The following is a 22,169-nucleotide window of genomic DNA, read 5'->3' on the forward strand; positions in this document are numbered from 1 at the left end:
AATGAACTAATTAAGTAAGTAATGATTTAAGTAAGTAAGTAAGTAATGATTTAAGTAAGTAAGTAAGTAATGAACTAAGTAAGTAAGTAAGTAATGAACTAAGTAAGTAAGTAAAAAATGAACTAATTAAGTAAGTAAGTAATGAACTAAGTAAGTTAGTAAGTAATGAACTAAGTAAGTAAGTAAGAAATTAAGCAAGTAAGTAAGTAAGTAAGTAAGTTAATAAGTAAGTAAGTCAGTAAATGAGTTGCTGTAAAAGCAACAGTAAAAAGACAAAAGCATTAATAAATTGTCACAGAGTTCATTCTACACATGTGGGCCATGAGTTCTAAAATAGGCAACTTTTGATCAATCTCATTTTTTCAATATTATTTTATTTTTAACTTTAAGTACAACTTAAAGACTATTGAATGTTTTAAAATAACATTTTTACATTTTGTTTCAAGTGCATCGTGTCCAGTACCATGTGGTCAAGAAGAATCAAATGTTGACAAACGACTGAAATAAATAAATATTTAAAGGATTCAAGCTTAAGAAGAATTTGTGTATCTTTGAAAAATAAGTATTTTCCTCAACATTTGGTGAACAAGCTCCAGATAATCTGTCCATCATGTCACGACTTCCTGCCTCTGATGCAGTGATTCCTGAACAAGTTTCTCTGCGGTTCAAAGACGCAGAAAAGCGATAAAACGTTTATACGAGAGAAACGTGTGAATAATGAAAGATAAACGTGTGAATAATGAAAGATAAACGTGTGAATAATGAAAGATAAACGTGTGAATAATGAAAGAGAGACGACGACACATTACGAGGAACTTTAAATACTGTCGAAGTGACGAGACCTTCGGTCCTTGTTGTGTTTCCTCCTGTGGCTCAAAATAGCTGCACATCTGTGGCGGTCAAAACACGTCCTCGCTCCAGTCCTTGCTTGTCTGTCGGCTGAAGATCACGCGTCAATCAAGTGTGTTTTTGACAAAAAACACTTAAGGGACGGAACATAAAAACTGCGTCTTTAGACGACAACAGTAGACGATGACTAAAGTACGGAGGCTCGTAAGAGACAAAAAAAAAGGTTTGTAAATCTTCAAGATTGACATCCTTCATTTTCATTAAAATAAATAATAATAATATATATATATATATATATATATATATATATATATATATATATATATATATTTATAGTGTATCACAAAAGCGAGTACACCCTCTATATATACGAGACAATGTAAAGTAGTTTGTGTAAAGTTTATATAACAGTGTAAATGTATTTTCCCTTAAAATAACTCATTATACATTAATGTATAAACCACTAACAAAAGTGAGTTCACCCTCAATATATACGAGACAATGTAAAGTAGTTTGTGTAAAGTTTATATAACAGTGTAAATGTATTGTTGCCTCAAAATAATTTGTTATACATTAATGTATAAACCACTAACAAAAGTGAGTTCACCCTCAATATATACGAGACATTGTAAAGTAGTTCGTGTAAAGTTTATATAACAGTGTAAATGTATTGTTGCCTCAAAATAATTTGTTATACATTAATGTATAAACCACTAACAAAAGTGAGTTCACCCTCAATATATACGAGACAATGTAAAGTAGTTTGTGTAAAGTTTATATAACAGTGTAAATGTATTTTCCCTTAAAATAACTTGTTATACATTAATGTATAAACCACTAACAAAAGTGAGTTCACCCTCAATATATACGAGACAATGTAAAGTAGTTAGTGTAAAGTTTATATAACAGTGTAAATGTATTGTTGCCTCAAAATAACTCATTATAAATTCTAAACCTACGGCAACAAAAGTGAGTTCACCCCTAAGAGACTCTTCACCCCTAAATGTCCAGATTGAAAACTGATTGTTATTTTCCCTCCAAAATGTCACGTGACTCGTTAGTATTACCAGGTCTCAGGTGTGTATAGGGAGCAGGTGTGTTCATGGATATATATACATAGAAGCCGCATCGACTGTAGACAGATGTGTATGAAGCGCAACTACAATTACACGGAAGAAGGTACTTCTCTATAGGACGACACAACAGACAACGATTTATATACTGTATATAGATTTATATATTATGTCTATGTATATATGTTTACGTATATATGTTTATGTATATTCGTATGTGTATATATGTCTATGTATATATGTTTACGTATATATGTTTATGTATATATGTCTGTGTATATATGTATATGTATATATGTCTATGTATATATGTCTGTGTATATATGTCTGTGTATATATGTCTATTTATATATGTCTATGTATATATGTCTGTGTATATATGTCTATTTATATATGTCTATGAATATATGTCTATGTATATATGTCTATGTATATATGTTTACGTATATATGTTTATGTATATATGTCTGTGTATATATGTCTCTGTATATATGTCTATATGTCTATGAATATATGTCTATGTATATATGTGTATGTATATATGTTTACGTATATATGTTTATGTATATATGTCTGTGTATATATGTCTCTGTATATATGTCTATGTATATATGTCTATGAATATATGTCTATGTATAGATGTCTATGTATATATGTTTACGTATATATGTCTATGTATATATGTCTGTGTATATATGTCTGTGTATATATGTCTATGTATATATGTCCGTGTATATATGTCTGTGTATATATGTCTGTGTATATACAGTATATGTCTATTCATATATGTCTATGTATATATGTCTGTGTATATATGTCTATGTATATATGTCTATGTATATATGTCTGTGTATATATGTCTGTGTATATATGTCTATGTATATATGTCTGTGTATATATGTCTGTGTATATACGTCTGTGTATATATGTCTATGTATATATGTCCGTGTATATATGTCTGTGTATATATGTCTGTGTATATATGTATTTGTATATATGTCTGTGTATATATGTCTGTGTATATATGTCTATGTATATATGTCCGTGTATATATGTCTGTGTATATATGTCTATGTATATATGTCTATGTATATGTCTTTGTATATATGTCTATGTATATATGTCTATGTATATATGTCTGTGTATATATGTCTGTGTATATACGTCTGTGTATATATGTCTATGTATATATGTCCGTGTATATATGTCTGTGTATATATGTCTGTGTATATATGTATTTGTATATATGTCTGTGTATATATGTCTATGTATATGTCTGTGTATATATGTCTATGTATATATGTCTGTGTATATATGTCTGTGTATATATGTCTGTGTATATATGTCTGTGTATATATGTATGTGTATATATGTATGTGTATATATGTCTGTGTATATATGTCTGTGTATATATATGTCTATTTATATATGTCTGTGTATATATGTCTGTGTATATACAGTATATGTCTATTTATATATGTCTATGTATATATGTCTATGCTCTTCGCCCCTTAATGTCCAGATTGAAAACTGCTTATCATTTTCCCTCCAAAACGTCATGTGACTCATTAGTGTTACTGGGTCTCAGGTGTAAAGGTGTGTTTGAAGAGGTTCAGCCTGTCGGTGCTCACACCGTTCACCACTCACTACATCAAAGTGTCTGCACTGTCACCCCAGAAGAAGCGTCTTCTGAAGTCTGGACACAAGAATGTCATGGCTACAGTACATGTCAATCAAACTCAACTACGTTAGTCCCGCCCTCCCCCGGTCATGATTGGACAGACTTGGACTTGATCACATGGTTTTAATGAACATCTACCCCTCCTTTAGGGAACATTTCAGGAAATGATTATTGTGAGAATAATCTTTTTTTTCTTTAAGATCAAATAAATATTGTCTTTTTTCAACGTTGATAATCTCTGAGAATGTTCTTCACGGAGTAAAAAAACAAAAGTGTATCTTCTCCAAAAACATAAATATTGAATAATGTCTACTAAAGTGTTGAAGCTGAGAGTTTGTGTCACTGTTGCTGCCAACGAGGCTTCATGAATTACACATGTTTGATGTTTGTTTCCGACAAACACAACAAACACAACAAACACAACAAACACAACAAACACAAAAACACAGACTAAACTTGTAAATCGTCACATTAACATTTCAACTGACGACACAAACCATCAAGATTCAAACTCGTTTTAGATTTGACTCTATTTTCTTTCAAACTCACCTTCGTGAAAATAGTTGTGCGTCGTCGCAGAGACACAAACTCGTACGCACACAGACACACACAGGCTACACACACATTTTGATTGAAGATTTCAGGGTTTTTTAACTGATTTTTCAAGGAATTCGTTCACATTTCTCTGTGATCACATGTTTTCGCCTGAACCTGAACTAACTTTACTGGTATCGACACACAAACACACACACACTGAAACACACTGACACACACACGTGCAGACAAACACACACAGTTTAGTTTAAGTTTTATCTTTTTCATGTTTCCTTCATATCTTTTGTGTTTAGCATTTTTATCTTTGGAATGTAGTTTTAAATTTTTATATATTTATTTATATCTTTTATATTTTTTATCTTTTTGTTGTTTGTTTTTTATCTTAACTCAATATTAATGTATATTTTAACATTTTCAATTTTTTTATATATATTTTGTCTATTAATTAAAATTTGTGCCTTTTTTGTTTTTCCTTTTATCTCTTCTTTATTTTATTTTATGTATTTGTATTTTGTTCTGTCTTTACCTTCTTTTAAATAATGTACTCTTGTGCATTTTATCATTTTTATCTTTATTTTTTTCTATTTTTTTTTCTATTTTTAATAAATGTATACAAAATACAAGACTCCAAATATACTGGTCCAGACTCCAAATATACTGGTCCAGACTCCAAATATACTGGTCCAGACTCCAAATATACTGGTCCAGACTCCAGATATACTGGTCCAGACTCCAAATATACTGGTCCAGACTCCAAATATACTGGTCCAGACTCCAGATATACTGGTCCATACTCCAAATATACTGGTCCATACTCCAAATATACTGGTCCAGACTCCAAATATACTGGTCCATACTCCAAATATACTGGTCCAGACTCCAAATATACTGGTCCAGACTCCAAATATACTGGTCCAGACTCCAAATATACTGGTCCAGACTCCAAATATACTGGTCCAGACTCCAAATATACCGGTCCAGACTCCAAATATACTGGTCCAGACTCCAAATATACTGGTCCAGACTCCAAATATACTGGTCCAGACTCCAAATATACCGGTCCAGACTCCAAATATACTGGTCCAGACTCCAAATATACTGGTCCAGACTCCAAATATACCGGTCCAGACTCCAAATATACTGGTCCAGACTCCAAATATACTGGTCCAGACTCCAAATATACTGGTCCAGACTCCAAATATACTGGTCCAGACTCCAAATATACTGGTCCAGACTCCAAATATACCGGTCCAGACTCCAAATATACTGGTCCAGACTCCAAATATACTGGTCCAGACTCCAAATATACCGGTCCAGACTCCAAATATACTGGTCCAGACTCCAAATATACTGGTCCAGACTCCAAATATACTGGTCCAGACTCCAAATATACCCACGTGAGGCTGACGTGGCAGGTCTGGCTTCAGGGTGACGCTCGTCCCACACACATGCCAGCTTCCATCTGCGTGGGATGAGCTCGGACGGGAGCCGGAGACGGACTTTGGGAGGAGGAACCTCGTCACTCAAGTGGCCCGCGGGTCAGACCTCATGTGGGTCACCATTATTGTGTTCACTTTCTGACCATCACTTGTTACACAGGGACACTCTGGACAGGTGGCTGGACAGACAACCACTCACACCTACACACAGTGAGTCTCTGTGTGTGTGTGTGTGTGTGTGTGTGTGTGTGTGTGTGTGTGTGTGTGTGTGTGTGTGTGTGTGTGTGTGTGTGTGTGTGTGTGTGTGAGTTTGTGTGTGCTGTTTCATGTGTGTGTGTCTGCGTGTGTGTGAGTGTGTGTCTAGGTGTGAGTGTGTTTGTCTGAGTATGTGTCTGTCTGTGAGTTTTTTTGTGCGAGTTTGTGTGTGTGAGCATGTGTGTCTGTGTGTAAGTGTGAGTTTATGTGTGTGTAAGTGTGTCTGTGTATAAGTGTGAGTTTATGTGTGTGTAAGTGTGTCTGTGTGTAAATGTGAGTTTATGTGTGTGAGTTTGTGTGTATGAGTGTGCGTGTCTGTGTGTGAGTTTGAGTGTGTGTATGTGTGTAAAGGTTTGTGTGTGTGTATGTGTGTCTGTGTATAAGTGTGAGTGTGTGTGAATGCGTGTAAGTGTGAGTTTATGTGTTTGAGTTCATGTGTGTGAGTGTGCGTGTCCGTGTTTGAGTGTGTCTGTGTGTAAAGGTGGGTGTGTGTATAAGTGGGATTGTGTGTGTAGGTGGGTAAGTGTGAGTTTATGTGTTTGAGTTCATGTGTGTGACTGTTTCTAAAGGTGAGTTCAATTGTGTGTGGGTCTCTGTGTGTGTGTGTGTGTGTGTTTGTGTGTGTGTGTGTGTTTGTGTGTGGGTGTGTGTGGGGGGGTGTGTGTGTGTGTGTGTGTGTTTGTGTGTGGGTGTGTGTGTGTGTGTGTGTGTGTGTGTGTGTGTGTGTGTGTGTGTGTGTGTGTGTGTGTGTGTGTGTGTGTGTGTGTGTGTGTGTGTGTGTGTGTGTGTGTGTGTGTGTGTGTGCGGGAGGAAGAAAAAAAACATGAAAACATTTTTTCTTCATATCAAGTCAAAGGGAGTTCCTGATGTGTGTGTGTGTGTGTGTGTGGTTGATAATTAATAGACAAACGCCATCTGGTGGCGATACTTAGTATTGAGACTAAAACTTCTTATTTATGTTTTAATTTTAAACTCTCTGATGATTTATGAAATAAATCCAAAAACAAAGATATTTATTTCGTTAAAAATGAATAAATCAAGTGAACAAAAAAAGAAACATTTATCAAAGGCTTTTGTTCAAGATTATAACTTTTACAATTTAAAATACTTCAAAATATTACATCAGCATCACTTCCTCATGAATGAATAATAATAGTTTGTTTTATTTTATTACAAATACGTTAAACATGTTTAAGTTTTTCAAATATTTCATCGTTTTTTGTTTAACTCTATACACAGTATTTAATAAATCTTAGTCTAAATATTATTTTGCTACATCTAATATATATATTATTTAATTATTATTGTTATAATATTGTTTTTTCATAGATATTTATATATATATATATGTATGTCTTAATATAACGTGTTTGTATGTTTTATATTTTTGTTATATTTTATATAAAGGCATATATATTTTTAAATAATGCTAATATTTAATATTTAGTTTAGTTTAATTATTAAATACTTTCTATAGATACTATAGATTTCAATTTAAGATGACATATATTTTATTTAAATTAAATGTAAAAAATGTAATTAAATTATTTAAATGTTCATTTAGATTTTGTTTATTTATTTAAAATATTATTTTAAGACGTAGATTCAGATGAATATTTAAATACATGGTTTTAAATGTAACAAACACAGGTTTTTCTAAAAGTTATGTTAAACTCAACATAGAAAACTTGTGTTTTTTTTGTACCTCCTGCGCCTCGTGTGTGTTTGTCTTCTTCTTCTGCAGACTCACACTCTCTTGACACGACCTTTGCTTCGACCTCTGGACCAGAACCGAACACACACTCGTTCCTGTCGGCGCCGCTTTAATTTGAATCTTCTCGTGTTTTTCTTCTTCTTGTGTTTTATCTTCTTCAACTAGTCGTTCACATGTTTGTGTTTCTTCTGCAGCGTCTTCATTATTAGCCTCACAACACACTGACGCACATGAACAGTGTGTGCGTGTGTGTGTTGTTGTGAGTGTGTGTGAGTTCGTGTTATTGTGAGTGTGTGTGAGTTTCTGTTATTGTGAGTGTGTGTGTGTGTGCAAGTCTGTGCGTGTGTGCGTATGAGTGAGTATGTGTGTGTTTGTGTGATTGTGAGTGTGTGTCAAGTCACGTGTGTGTGTTTATGTGCGAGTGTGTGTGTGTGTGTGTCAGTTTATGTGTGTGATTGTGAGTTTATGCGTGTGTGAAATGGTCTGAATTAATGTGTGTGTGTGTGTCTATGTGTGACTTTATGTGTGATTGTGAGTGAGTTTATGTGTGTGTCTTAATGCGTATGAGTTTGTGTCAGTTAATGTGTGTAAGTGGGTGCGTGTGTGTGCGAGTTTGTGTGTTAGTGTGCATATCTGTGTTAGTTTATGTGTGTTAGTGTGCATGTCTGTACGTGTGTGTTTATGTGTGAGTGTGCATGTCTGTGTGTGAGTTTATGTGTGTTAGTGTGTGTGATTGTGAGTTTATGCATGTGTGAAATGGTCTGAATTAGTGTATGTGTTATTGTGAGTGAGTCTATGTGTGTGTGTGTGTCTTAATGTGTATGAGTTTGTGTCAGTTGTGTGTGTAAGTGGGTGCGTCTGTGTGCGAGCTTGTGTGTGAGTGTGCATGTCTGTATGTGTGTTTATGTGTGAGTGTGCATGTCTGTGTGTGTGTGTGTGTGTTCACAAGTGTGTAGCGATGTGTGTGTTCACAAGTGTGTAGCGATGTGTGTGACCTCCTCCCACAGAGGAGGTTGAACGTGTGTGTGTGTGTGTGTGTGTGTGTGTGTGTGTGTGTGTGTGTGTGTGTGTGTGTGTGTGTGTGTGTGTGTGTGTGTGTGTACCTGGTCACTGCAGAACACTCATCGACCCACAACATCATCGATTTGCAAATTCCAGCGACTCACTCACACTGTTCAATATGCAACTCACACACTTCAACACACACAGGTCTGAGTGGCGTGTGTGTGTTGAAGTGTGTGATGGAGACACACACTTTAACACACACAGGTCTGAGTGGCGTGTGTGTGTTAAAGTGTGTGATGGAGACACACAAACACTGATGGTCTGCAGCTCTGAAGACTGATGAAGAGACGACTTGACGTGTCGTTCATGTAGACGTCGACCTCCAGAAGAAAGTTATACATCAGTGGCTGCAGGATTGAAGGGAGTTTTCATTTCTATCTATATTTAGTCTTTTAAATTCAATATCAAATATTGGTATAATAGTAACACCAGACAGTACTAATAGAGAACCAATATACTGTATGTGTAGTATTGTCCAGTACTTGACTCTGGTGTTGTGATAGTGTAGTAACAAGTATATATGTGTAGTATTGTCCAGTACTTGACTCTGGTGTTGTGATAGTGTAGTAACAAGTATATATGTGTAGTATTGTCCAGTACTTGACTCTGGTGTTGTGATAGTGTAGTAACAAGTATATATGTGTAGTATTGTCCAGTACTTGGCTCTGGTGTTGTGATAGTGTAGTAACAAGTATATATGTGTAGTATTGTCCAGTACTTGACTCTGGTGTTGTGATAGTGTAGTAACAAGTATATATTTATAGTATTGTCCAGTACTTGACTCTGGTGTTGTGATAGTGTAGTAACAAGTATATATGTGTAGTATTGTCCAGTACTTGACTCTGGTGTTGTGATAGTGTAGTAACAAGTATATATGTGTAGTATTGTCCAGTACTTGACTCTGGTGTTGTGATAGTGTAGTAACAAGTATATATGTGTAGTATTGTCCAGTAATTGACTCTGGTGTTGTGATAGTGTAGTAACAAGTATATATGTGTAGTATTGTCCAGTACTTGACTCTGGTGTTGTGATAGCGCAGTAACAAGTATATATGTGTAGTATTGTCCAGTACTTGACTCTGGTGTTGTGATAGTGTAGTAACAAGTATATATGTGTAGTATTGTCCAGTACTTGACTCTGGTGTTGTGATAGTGTAGTAACAAGTATATATGTGTAGTATTGTCCAGTACTTGACTCTGGTGTTGTGATAGTGTAGTAACAAGTATATATGTGTAGTATTGTCCAGTACTTGACTCTGGTGTTGTGATAGTGTAGTAACAAGTATATATGTGTAGTATTGTCCAGTACTTGACTCTGGTGTTGTGATAGTGTAGTAACAAGGATATATGTGTAGTATTGTCCAGTACTTGACTCTGGTGTTGTGATAGTGTAGTAACAAGTATATATGTGTAGTATTGTCCAGTACTTGACTCTGGTGTTGTAGTATTTACAGACCACATGACTCTTGACGAAGTCGTAACTACTTACATTTGTTTTCAAACCAAAATATGTCCAAACATCAGCTTTTAAAACTGCTGAAGACACAGACTCACACTTACACACACACACACACATACAGAGCTGGAGACTTAAACATGTGTGTAGGTGTGAGTGGTTGTCTGTCCAGCCACCTGTCCAGAGTGTCCCTGTATAAGAAGTGATGGTCAGAAAGTGAAGTCACACAATAATGGTGACCCACATGAGGTCTGACCCGCGGGCCTGTATCCTCTCGTACCCAGTCATCGCTGTCAATAGTTGCATGTTAACTGTAAATTATAAAAATGGATTAACAGCCGTCATGTGATCTCCTGAGAAGATCTAAAAGAGGAACAAACGAGATTGTAAATATTTTTTCAAGTCTCTTGATGAGCTGGTGTGCAAGTGTTCGGGGTCGAGTCCACTCGGTTCTGTTGAGGATCAGAGAACCACACACACGGGTTTGTACAGATCATTGAAGTTTTAATAATGAACACAGTTATGTACAGAGCAAGCGAGGTCAACAACAAAACAAAAACAAAACGTTATTTTAAATCATTAAAACAGCTAAAGACCACCTACGGGATGTTCCAGAGTGTTGGGCGAAGAAGAGTTTGAATCGTCGGTTTCAGCTCGGATGTGGTTCGGCCTCACTTTTGAGTCTCGTGTCGTGAACCGTAAGAGAGAACGTGACGCAGAGAAAAGAAAGTGATTGTCTAAAGCTCCACAGTTGGAGAAGAAAGAGAAAAAAAAAAAAGCCGATGGTAAGTCATTTTCAAGTGAAGGGTCTAAAGTTTCGAAGGCGTTCAAATAACCATCGGCGGCGAGAACTCGACGAGGCGGCAGTTTTTAAATGGAGTCTCCAAGAATCCTCGACCAAACAACATCCGGAGCCGAGGCCATCAGAGCTAAAAACTCACCCGACGATCTGGTCTTTCTAGGGTTAAAAACAGCTGACGAGGGGCCGAACGGATCTGGGTCACGGTAAGAAAAAGGTGGATTTACAGCAGAGCACGGGACGAACGGAAACCTTCGAGAAAAGCAGAAATGTAAAAACAAACGGATCTTTTATAAAAGCTCGAGCGTCACTAGTTGGTTTTTTTTTGTCGTTTTTTTTTTTTTTTTTTTTTACACAAGTGAATTGCTTGAATATCAGCAACACTGACGGGGGGGTCGTTGGTGAAAATTACGATGTACAATCATTCACACTGTGCACAAACTAATTTGTCCGGTTTTCTTCAGTGGTATCAGAGGGAGAGTCTCTCGCACGCCTAGCTTTGACGAAGACAACGAAGGGTGGGACGAGGGTCGTCCTCGGTCCGTCCCGCCGATGGAAGGCGACGATGAGGGTCGTCCACGTCTCAGCGCCGGCGTCTTCGTGCGGGAGCTGCGGATACAGACGCCTTTATTCGCGGGCGGTCGTGACGATGTCGGCAGCAAGTGTAGCGTTCCGACGAGTTTCAGGGTCGGACGAAATTGAGCGAATTAAAACGAAATCATTTTTAATGCAGAGTCACAGAATTCTGCAAATATTTAAGGCATCAGTGTAAGGCTGCACGATATATTAATAAAATATTGATATTGCGATATTGTCACATGCGATATACATAAATGAATGTGCGATATTTTTTTATTGTATAAATCAAGCATTTCTTAAATGTGCACTTCGACCAATCAGTGTCAAATTCTGTAAAGTTGTCAATTTGTACTTCTATGTCTCGTTGTTGTTTACGTCTCCGTCCGTCTGTGAACTGTGCAGCTTGTTAGGCTCGGTTGCTATGACGACGTGTCTTGCCGGCTCAGTATATCCAGTGAAGTAATACTAACTTATGATCTAGTCAAACACTAGTGATCCAGTGAAGTAATACTAACTTATGATCTAGTCAAACACTAGTGATCCAGTGAAGTAATACTAACTTATGATCTAGTCAAACACTAGTGATCCAGTGAAGTAATACTAACTTATGATCTAGTCAAACACTAGTGATCCAGTGAAGTAATACTAACTTATGATCTAGTGAAGTAATACTAACTTATGATCTAGTCAAACACTAGTGATCCAGTGAAGTAATACTAACTTATGATCTAGTCAAACACTAGTGATCCAGTGAAGTATTACTAACTTCTGATCTAGTCAAACACTAGTGATCCAGTGAAGTAATACTAACTCATGATCTAGTCAAACACTAGTGATCCAGTGAAGTATTACTAACTTCTGATCTAGTCAAACACTAGTGATCCAGTGAAGTAATACTAACTTATGATCTAGTCAAACACTAGTGATCCAGTGAAGTAATACTAACTTATGATCTAGTCAAACACTAGTGATCCAGTGAAGTAATACTAACTTATGATCTAGTCAAACACTAGTGATCCAGTGAAGTAATACTAACTTCTGATCTAGTCAAACACTCGTGATCCAGTGAAGTATTACTAACTTATGATCTAGTCAAACACTAGTGATCCAGTGAAGTAATACTAACTTATGATCTAGTCAAACACTAGTGATCCAGTCACTCGTCTCTTTCAACCTCCTTTGTTAAAGCAACATATTGTAAGAACTTTTCATCTCGTCTCAGTTGTTTTCTTAGAAGATCGTGAACTTCCAAACAAACCTGTCCGTCTTCACCGTATGCTAACGAGCGTTATAAGTGATATTTTTCTACCATCATGTCGAAACTGAAGCGTGCAAATCTACAGGGAAATATCTCATAATTATCTTTCTTTAATCCCCCGGACCTACACTACAGTACTCGCACTTGCGGCTACATTTTTAGGTGAAAGAAAAGGAATTCGCATTAATATCGATATCGCACTTCAAGACACCAGTATCAAATATCAAGCACATATTTCCAATATCGTGCAGCCTTACATCAGACGTTAACAAAAGAAATGTAAAGGAATCAAAGGGTGAATTAAACTGATCTACTGGACTAATCTGCATCGTCATGAAACCCAAGAGATTGGTTTTACCTCAAGTCGGGTCTCAGTTCTCGTCGTCGGAGACGTGGGGTCTCGCGCTCGCCATCTCCTCCTTGCTGTTGGCGATCATCTTACACTTCTGCAACACAAACGCACAATGAGTCTCGAGACTCGTCGCCGGGCCTCGGCGTCGCCACGCACCTCCGTGAGCTCCTTGATGGTGTGTATGTTCGCCTGGTGAGTGACCTTCCTCTTCGCCTCCTCGATGTGGTCCATGTTGACGGATGCGATGGGGGGGGCGGTGTAGGAGGGCGGCGGCTTGTTGGTGATGGAGGGCAGGGGGGCCAGGGGGGGCATGGCTGCCAGGGCGCCCATGTTGCTCAGCGCGGCGGTCATGGTGGCCGCGGTCATGCTCGCCATGGCGGCGCTCATCGTGATGTTGGACATGGTGGGCATCCCGGGGATCTGCGCCATCCCCATCCCGGGGATCCCCATGCCCATCGGCAGAGGTAGGGGCAGAGGCAGCGAGAGCGGGGAGGGCGACGGGGTCGGCAGGGGAAGCTGGAGGATGGCTTTTGGCCTGAGGCTCTCGGGAATCGGCACTCCTGCCTTCGCACACATGGCTGCGGCGTTGGCCTTGGCGATCTCCAGCAACTGGTCTTTATCTGAGGAAGGAGGCAGAGAGTTCAACACGGGACAACAAGGTGAGAATCACAAGCTAGAGAGTCGTTTACCGAGCTCAGTCAGTCGTGGCGGCGACTTGCTCGGACTGCGGCGAGTCCTGGACCCTGAGCGACGCTGTTTGCGGAGGATGAGGACCGGGGAGTGGCTCGGTTCCCTCTTCCACCGGTCCCTCCTGTCGAATGAGCGACTCCGGAATGGTGGACGCCGTCCTCTGCCCCTGGATCTGGACCGGCGGCGGCGGTCGGAGGAGCGAGACCTGGACCGCCGACCTCTGTCCCCAGACCTGGACCTTTTTTTCCGGCCTGGCGAGCGGCTCTTGGATCTCTTGGTCCGGTCCGGGGACCTGGACCTTCTCCTGCTGCGGCTGGCGGGCGAGCGGGAGCGCCTCTTGCGGACCGGCGACCGGGTCTTGGATCGACGCGCCCTTGTTCGAGACTTGGAGCGCGAGCGCTTCCGGCGCGGACTGGCCTTGCGTCGGCGAGGCGGACTTTTGGATTTGGATCGACGCTTCTTTCTTTCGGATGGAGACACAGACTCCCTCCTCCGGGGTGGAGACCTGAGAGAAGACGGAAACATGAGCACCATGAAGTCCTGCAGATATAGTAGTTCCTTCAGGACGTACAAACACCTGAAGACGATGGTGTAGTGACGCATAAAACAAAAATCCACAGATCAGGAATCCCAGTCAAACTCATATTTATTTAGAGGATTTGTAAAACAATAAGTAAATAGCAAGTGAGCCGGCGGTCTTGGGCTGAAAACGCCCAGTAGGGTCGTGAGGTAGAGCGTGACCAGGGGGCTTTGTCCCATGGAGCTGACAAGTTTGGGCTATTTTTGAATCCCCAAACCATTAGATTTATTAGCAGAAAAATAGTTCATGCATGTTTTGCGTTTGTGTTAAAAGTCGACATCTTCTAGAAGAGATCTATGACAGTCATTGATGGGAATTCTGGATTCATAGCATCATAGACCTTCACTGCAATAGCCTCCTCTACGGCCTCCCCTCCTCACACCTCCACAAACTACAATATATCCAGAACCGTCTGCTCCAGAGACCACATCGCCCCCGTCCTCAAAGAACTCCACTGGCTCCCCATTAAACTCAGCATACAATACAAGGTTCACCTACATGTCCCTCAAAGATCCCCCTCACATCTGACCGACCCACCACAGATCCTCCCATTGCCAACCTCCTCACTCCCCTGAGGAAAGGGCCTCCTCTGATGCCGCCCCCACACTCTGGAACTCACTCCCTCAACCGATGAGGAACTCTGGTAATTTCAGACTTTTAAAATGACTCGTTTCAAAATAACCTTCTCTTGATCATCTTTTCTGTCCTTTCTGCTTAACCATCTTTTGTGCATGTACGTTTCTCATCCTTTGCATGATTAATATTATAAATAAATATGATGTTTTTAAACCAGTCATCTTTGAAAATGACATGAATGAGTCACAACTCATAACATCAAAAATATTTCTACAAAGTTCTACATTCAAATGTTACGAAATTGTATTACATCAAATCTTGAACTTTCCATTTTATTTCTGGGACGACGATCCGACTCTATTTGTTTTCTAGAAACAATAGATATGGCAAATGATCTTATAAATAATTTTAAAAAAATGATTTTTAACAGTGAAGTATGAGGGTGATGTTTATTTCCTCTTCCTGAATGGTGTTCCTGGGAATGTTCCGTAAAGTTTAGCGATCAATTTCCAATTTGTGGAGAAGCCCAAACAACTGATAGCATGACGTTGTGCAACAATCACTCGCCCACACGATGTTAAGTTGTGTGCTGGACCAGGAGCCGGTTTGATGCGGAAATTCAAATACGTTTTGAAAATCCTGTTTAAGCTTGAAAAAAAGTGGAATTCGTCTGAACAGCAGATTTATCTGTGATCCCCGTCAGTTCAGCCAATAAGAATCATTCACAAGGTTCATCTTTTTTCGGTTAGTCTAAATCCATATTAAAATTAATTAATAATTAAAGGTAAAAAAGGATTCTACAAACCTCGACGACTTTCTTCTGGATTTGGACTTTGATTCGACTCTTCGCGTGGAGGAAGTCGAGCGTGAACGCCGCAAAGGCGCTTGTTTGACCTTTTCTGGAGACGGAGATCTAGAGGAACTTTTCTGTCGCTGTGATTCCAGTTTAAGCGGTGAGGGCATGTCGGCCTCATGATCCGAGCCGTCAGAACCCTCCAACTTCTCTGGACCAACAGCCGACTCTTTACTTCCCAAGCTGAAGATTGGTTGATTCTCTCGTTGAGGTGACTCAGCAGGAAAAGCCATCTCTTGGTTATAGCTAAAAGGAATGACCTGAGGTGGAGGCATCTCAGGCTCCATCTGAGGAGGCAACTGAGGACCCATCTGAGGAGGCAACTGAGGACCCATCTGAGGAGGCAACTGAGGACCCATCTGAGGAGGCATCTCAGGCTCCATTTGAGGAGGCATCTCACGCTCCATCTGAGGAGGCATCTCAGGCTCCATCTGAGGAGGCATCTCAGGCTCCATCTGAGCAGGTATCTCAGGCTCCATCTGAGCAGGTATCTCAGGCTCCATCTGAGCAGGTATCTCAGGCTCCATCTGAGGAGGCATCTCAGGCTCCATTTGTGGAGGCGTCTCAGGCTCCATCTGAGGAGGCACCTGAGGACCCATCGGAGGAGGCACCTGAGGACCCATCGGAGGAGGCATCTCAGGCTCCATCTCCGGGTACGTTTGCGGATCCATCTCCGGGTACGTTTGTACCATCTCTGGGTACGTTTGCGGATCCATCTCCGGGTACGTTTGCGGATCCATCTCCGGGTACGTTTGCGGATCCATCTCAGAATAGGTTTGCAGAGCTATCTGAGGGTCCATCTGAGAATCTTCTGGCCGAACAAGAGATGTTTCAGCAAAGGGCACTGGTTTCCATCCACCTAGAAGAAAAAGATAGATTCAAGAGTCAGAAAATCTCACTGTTAAGAATAAGTGTAAAAAGGACGTTTTCTAGCATTAATTTTCAAAACATGCATCACTTTCTTTGAGAAGAACATGATACGACTAATAAACAGGGTTTGGATATTATTCTTTTACTTTAATTTGTATTTAAAAACCTGAAGATAATTTTGCCACATTAGAGAGATGTTTTCCAAGTTGTGATCATCAGTGAATTAAAGTACATCATGTAAACGTATATAAAAAAAAGAAAATTGCGAGGTTATGACAACAAAAGGTCCGACAACCATGTCAAACAGACTTACCCAGACTTATTACAATCTTTGTCTCTGCTTTTACAGCAGTTTCAGGCTTGACCTCAAGAAAAGGAGTCACCTTCTTGACTGGAGGGGAAGAAGGACATTGGACAGGAGATGGACTATGAGACTTGCCATTTGACACAGATCTTGACTTTGATCTGTGAGGGCCAGCAGAAACAGATTTAGACTTTGACCTTCTGCTCTTCTGTGGAGATTTGGACCGCTTTCTGATAGATACCGGTGAGTGTGACTTTGATCGTTGCCTTCGAGTCAGGGAACGAGATTTAGAGCGATTGGTCGGCCAATGCTTCCTAGGTGGGGAGCGGGACCGTCTTCTGGCAGGCGACCTGGATTTTGAGCGACGACGCGGTGGTGGAGATCTGGATTTTGACCGACGACGCGGTAGTGGAGATCTGGATTTTGACCGACGGCGAGGTGGTGGAGATCTGGATTTGGTCCGTTTACGGGTTGAGCCTCTACTGCGCTTAAGTGAACGGGAACGGGATCTCCTGCTTCTTCGCGCCGAGCGTGACCGAGACCGACGGGACCTGGGGGGAGGAGACTTCCTCCGTCGCGGCAATGAGGAACTCCTGGAGCGTCTTCCGCCGCCTCGTCTGACTGGGGTCCTCGTTCTTGACCTGCGTACAGGGCGCTTGGATCTGGAACTTGAGCGACGGCCTCTGACAGAACGCGACCGGGAACGCCTGCTTGATCCACCTCCCCGCTTTGGGGACCTGTTGCGAGAACCTATCAGGCCTCCACGGGATCGTGACCTGGACCTCCGATTCCTCCCCGGAGATCTGGAGACGGATCGGGACTTGCGTGCACCACGTTTAGGGGACTTTGAAGACTTTCTTTTGTAGCTGTGGGGACTTCTGTTTCGTTTTGGGGAAACTGACAAAGATTCTCTCCGACGTTTGGGACTCTTGGACTTCCTTGGGGATTTTGACACCTTTTTCTTTGGTAAAGGCGAGCGAGACGTGGATCTTGAAGGACCCATGTCTTTGACTGGTGAAACTGATGTCTTCCTCTGAGACGGAGGGGACTTGGAACGGGACAAAGAGCGAGACGGCTCCTCGTTTTTCAGCGGCGAGTCATTTTCTTTTGGCGACGATTTTGGGCAAATTTCAGTCTGGTTCGCTGTGGCTACAACTAGATCCTCAACCTGCTGATTCAGGATTTTTGGTGACGATAGAGGAGAATTTTTAATTTCTGGCATTTGAGAGGGGGAGGCACATTTTAACTGAGGGGAAGAATTCTCATTGACATTTGTACTTTGAACTGAATTGGAATGGTCCTTCTGGATTGAATCGTCCCTCGGAGTCGTCGCCTGTTTAGGTATAATATCAGGAAGTTCTTGGGTAATTGTGAAAGCACCATCTGCTAAACTTCCCTCCGTCTTGAGAGCTGCTGCCTGTGAGATCTCATCATGGTCCTCTGAGGATGAAATCAACTCCTTTTCTGATCCATTGGTGTTCACCGTATGCTCTTTCTTTGGAGTAATGTCCATGGCTGATGCTTCCTTCTCACAGAGAGGTTCAGTGATGTGCGTTATGCCATCAACTTCATTTTCTGTTCCCCGTTTGCCCTTTGCCGCCAATTTCGAGATTGGTTCTTGAAGGTTAGGGGCTGAAGCCGGAGGGACCTGCGCTGTCCCTTTAGCACCTTCTCCATCAGACTCAGAACCTGAAGCCGAGCTGCTTTCGGACAGTGAAGGGGAAGGAGATTTCTTCCCATCTTTTTTCCTCTTCTTTTTCTTCTTTTTAGCAGCGTGTTTTTTAGCCTTCTTGGATTTTGTCTCCACTTCACCACCTATTACGCCAGGAAAGGATGAAAAAGGGGCTCATTAAATAAACAAAAGCACACGAGTGGGTGAGAAAGTTCTACCTGTAATTCCATCCTTTTTTCCATCTTCCTTTTGCGGAGTCTCTACTTTTGCCGCTGCAAGCCTTGCACTGTGCAAGAGAGACGGACATTTGAGGTCATGTCTCAACCCAAAAACAGAAACTTTATTTAGTATAAAAAAAAGGGAAAGAAATACATATCCAACACACTTACCTTGCTCGAGTGGTGCGGACAGGTTTCGGTGGCTCCATCTCGGACTCTGCGTCAGATTCTGAGCTGCTATCCTTTTCCCCCTTCCTTTTTCTTTTCTTTTTCTTGCTCTTGTGTTTTTTGTGCTTCTTGTTTTTCTTGTGTGGTTCACTAGCCTCCTTAGCGTTCACCTCTTCCTTTGCTGGCACTTCGTCCTCTCCTGTAAATGTTGATAAAAAATAATGTTAATCCCAGTCACACAAATATTTAGAATAATAACATAAACAACTTCATTAATTCAGTGGTATTTTTAATTTTTTTGTTGAAGGAAGAGAAAAGTCTATGAAAATGTAAGACCAATTATGAATAAATAGAAAAGGACTCATATCATACACTAAATACTTTAAGATCAGTGAAAATTGCACTTCTTCCTACCAATGGGAAGAATTCTGTAAAGCAAATCTTTACAGAAAGTCATACACAAACCCGCGATTTAATCACGATATTCAAAAATGCAATTTTTATATCGCAGAGGTTGCGCTTTTATTTAAAGTTCAGTTAATTTTCGAGCCGTCAAGATGAGTTGCGAGCGGCGCTGACGCTTTAACCCGTTGATCATTGACGTCTAGAGATGCTAAAGAGCAGCATAAGAAACAGAATAAGAAAAAGGTTTTTCAACAACTTTACATCCCGACATCGGTTCGTACATTTAAATCGAGTGTGTGCTGCTCTCGTTTCTGTCCGTGCGTGTGTTCGCAGCACCGGCGTGTTTGTGTGTGCTCATCAAAGTTATGCAATCACACAATTCATATTGTGTAAATGATAATATATTATTGTGTATGACAGGAAATGCACTTAAAAACACGAGAAACAAAAATACGCAGTAAGAAAAAAAAGAATGACTGACTAGTGTTTTCCCTTTTTCTTTACTCTGAAGTTTGTATGACTTATTGACACATTTTTACACTAGTTTTTAGTATTTGAAGTGAATATGTTATGTTTGTTCACAAGTGTAATTAGAGTAACTAGATAAACCTTCTCCCTTTATTAAGGTATGATTATTTTTTCTTGCATAAAATTACTTAATCACTTTATCTTCAGAATCAAAGACAAATATTTATTAATGTAAAGTTAATCATTTATCGTTTTAATTTTAAAAAATGCTTAAAAAAGAGGACATTGAAGAAAGAATCGCAGAAATAATCGCAATAATATTTTTTTCAATAATCGTTCAGCCCTAATCTCCCTAAGAGCGGCCGATTCCAGTCGTATTTTTCATACGTACTTTAACTTGAAGTATAATTTAAACACCGTTTTTTCTTTTTAGAACTTTCGAATCTATTAAACAAATTTAATTTAATCAACTATAATTAAGGTTTGAGTACATATGGAGTGATGTGATTTACCAGCAGGTATGTCCACTGCACATTCCATTGTTATTCCAGCCAGCTTTTTGAGAGAGCCTTGTAAACGTGTGCAGCCTTTAAATCTGCAAAGTAGACACAGAAAAAGAAAACAGTTTAAACGTGTAAAGAACGAGAGAAATTATCCATTTCTATATAAATATATGCAAGTACATACAGGCTCAATGACATTTATCTTTGTCGAATTTGAATAATCTTTGAACAATTGGGGAGTTAAACTATGAACATTATTTACGTTCATTGTTTAAATTACAGGATCAGTATTGACCCAAAATTTCACAATTTCATGATTTATTTTTTATTACTTTGGGGTGTTCGTTTTTTTTTTTTTACAAATGATAGCTAACCATTTTAAATATAATGGTAAATGATTTAATAAATATTTTTGTAAGTAACAAGAAATTTTATCATAACTATGAAAAGCAAATGAATGGATTAACGTTTATTTTAGATGGACCAATTTAAACATACATAGTTGAAATTCTGTTACGAGTTTAATATCTCTTTGATAAATAATAGCAAGGATACACAAAAGCAGCTTTTAATTTTATAAGAAAAAAGTACGATCTACATCTACAAACAGAATTTTTTAGCGCTTCCTTGTGGCTTTTTTCAACTTCGTCCGCAGAGAAATGTTTTATATATTGATCAATTATTTAGTTAAACATTTACATATCTTGTTTCAATTCAGTGTTTTTATTACATCCATTCAGATTTATCATGAATGCAATAAAAGCATCACAGATTCATTAAGATCCTCCAATAATAATATTGTTAAGATTTAAATAATGTGGTAGTTAGTGATTTTAACTAGGTTTTCGATACTTTATTTGTATTTTATTAAGACGAATACATAATGGAAGTCAAACAGCCGATAAATACCGAAATTAGTAAAATAGTCGATCTTGAGGTCAGATGGTTTTGTTAAATCAAGTTTGTTACTTTTAATGTAGTTTTGTGTTTTTCTTCCCATTGATAGTAACCACAACGATTACAAAGCACTTAAACCACAATAGTTAATAATGGAACTCGTCTTTAAAACAACTTAACCTTTAGTGGCGTTTAAGTGACGAACACGTTCAGCCCCTCCGTGAATCATTATAGTGAGATGAGAAACACAATAATAGATACAAAGTAAAACCAGAGCAGCTCGTGTGAACACACACATGGAGGGAAAACTTTTAAGGGAATCAATGACGTTAGGTAACACCAGCAGGCCGGCGAGGATGCGCTTCACCGTGGATCGGAACTCGTGGGATTCCAGCGAGCCATCCCAGAATACAACTCGCATAAGAAGCGAAGCTCATAATAAAGTGCATTTGTTCTCAAAAACACGAGTGCGGGAGAAACATCGGTTTGTTAATCGCGTCACTTGCACGCCGCGGCCTAGCTCAGCCGTTAGCTAACAGTTAGCTCGCATGCTAAGTGTCCACTTTGTTAAGATGCCCGCGTTCGCTGACGTCTGTATCCGAGATTCGTGCGACTATTACGGGTGCAGAAGCGAATATTTACCTGTGGGGGGTCCCGTTATAGCTGCCCGCGCACCGGTAACATCAAATATTGCGGCGATAACGTGAGCGAATCCAGACAATTGATCATCACTTGTGCTAGCCTGCTAACTCGTCCGCCATGATGGCCGAAGGTATCCCAGCATGCCATGCTGCGCGGTTTCTACGGCGGCATCGTCGTCACCCTGGCAACCTTCTTTATTCTTCGTATAATAAATAGATAAATCCTTAGTTGTATTCTTTATAAAACGCA

At 39.7% G+C, this 22,169-nt stretch overlaps 1 protein-coding gene across 3 annotated transcripts; it reads right to left on the bottom strand.

Moving 5' to 3' along the window:
* Positions 1 to 10,569: 10,569 nt before the first annotated feature.
* sona (SON DNA and RNA binding protein a) lies at positions 10,570 to 22,109 on the bottom strand. 3 transcript variants are annotated; one of them, XM_087804053.1, is made up of 10 exons: positions 21,921 to 22,109; positions 20,391 to 20,473; positions 19,009 to 19,204; positions 18,838 to 18,905; positions 16,957 to 18,762; positions 15,726 to 16,632; positions 13,764 to 14,269; positions 13,231 to 13,694; positions 13,081 to 13,168; positions 10,570 to 11,494 (listed from the first exon to the last, which is right to left on the bottom strand). In XM_087804053.1, the coding sequence occupies exons 2-9, from the start codon at positions 20,416 to 20,418 to the stop codon at positions 13,094 to 13,096; spliced, it is 4,050 nt and encodes a 1,349-aa protein (XP_087660179.1). In that variant the 5' UTR covers positions 20,419 to 20,473; positions 21,921 to 22,109; the 3' UTR covers positions 10,570 to 11,494; positions 13,081 to 13,093. The 3 variants fall into 3 exon arrangements, with proteins under 3 accessions (XP_087660179.1, XP_087660178.1, XP_087660180.1); XM_087804052.1 differs by having other exon boundaries at positions 18,838 to 18,938; XM_087804054.1 differs by lacking the exon at positions 20,391 to 20,473 and having other exon boundaries at positions 18,838 to 18,938.
* Between the last annotated feature and the right edge of the window lie 60 nt (positions 22,110 to 22,169).

This window comes from Callionymus lyra, chromosome 12 (genome assembly GCF_982586985.1).
Source record: "Callionymus lyra chromosome 12, fCalLyr1.hap1.1, whole genome shotgun sequence".
NCBI classification, from domain to species: Eukaryota; Metazoa; Chordata; class Actinopteri; order Syngnathiformes; family Callionymidae; genus Callionymus; species Callionymus lyra.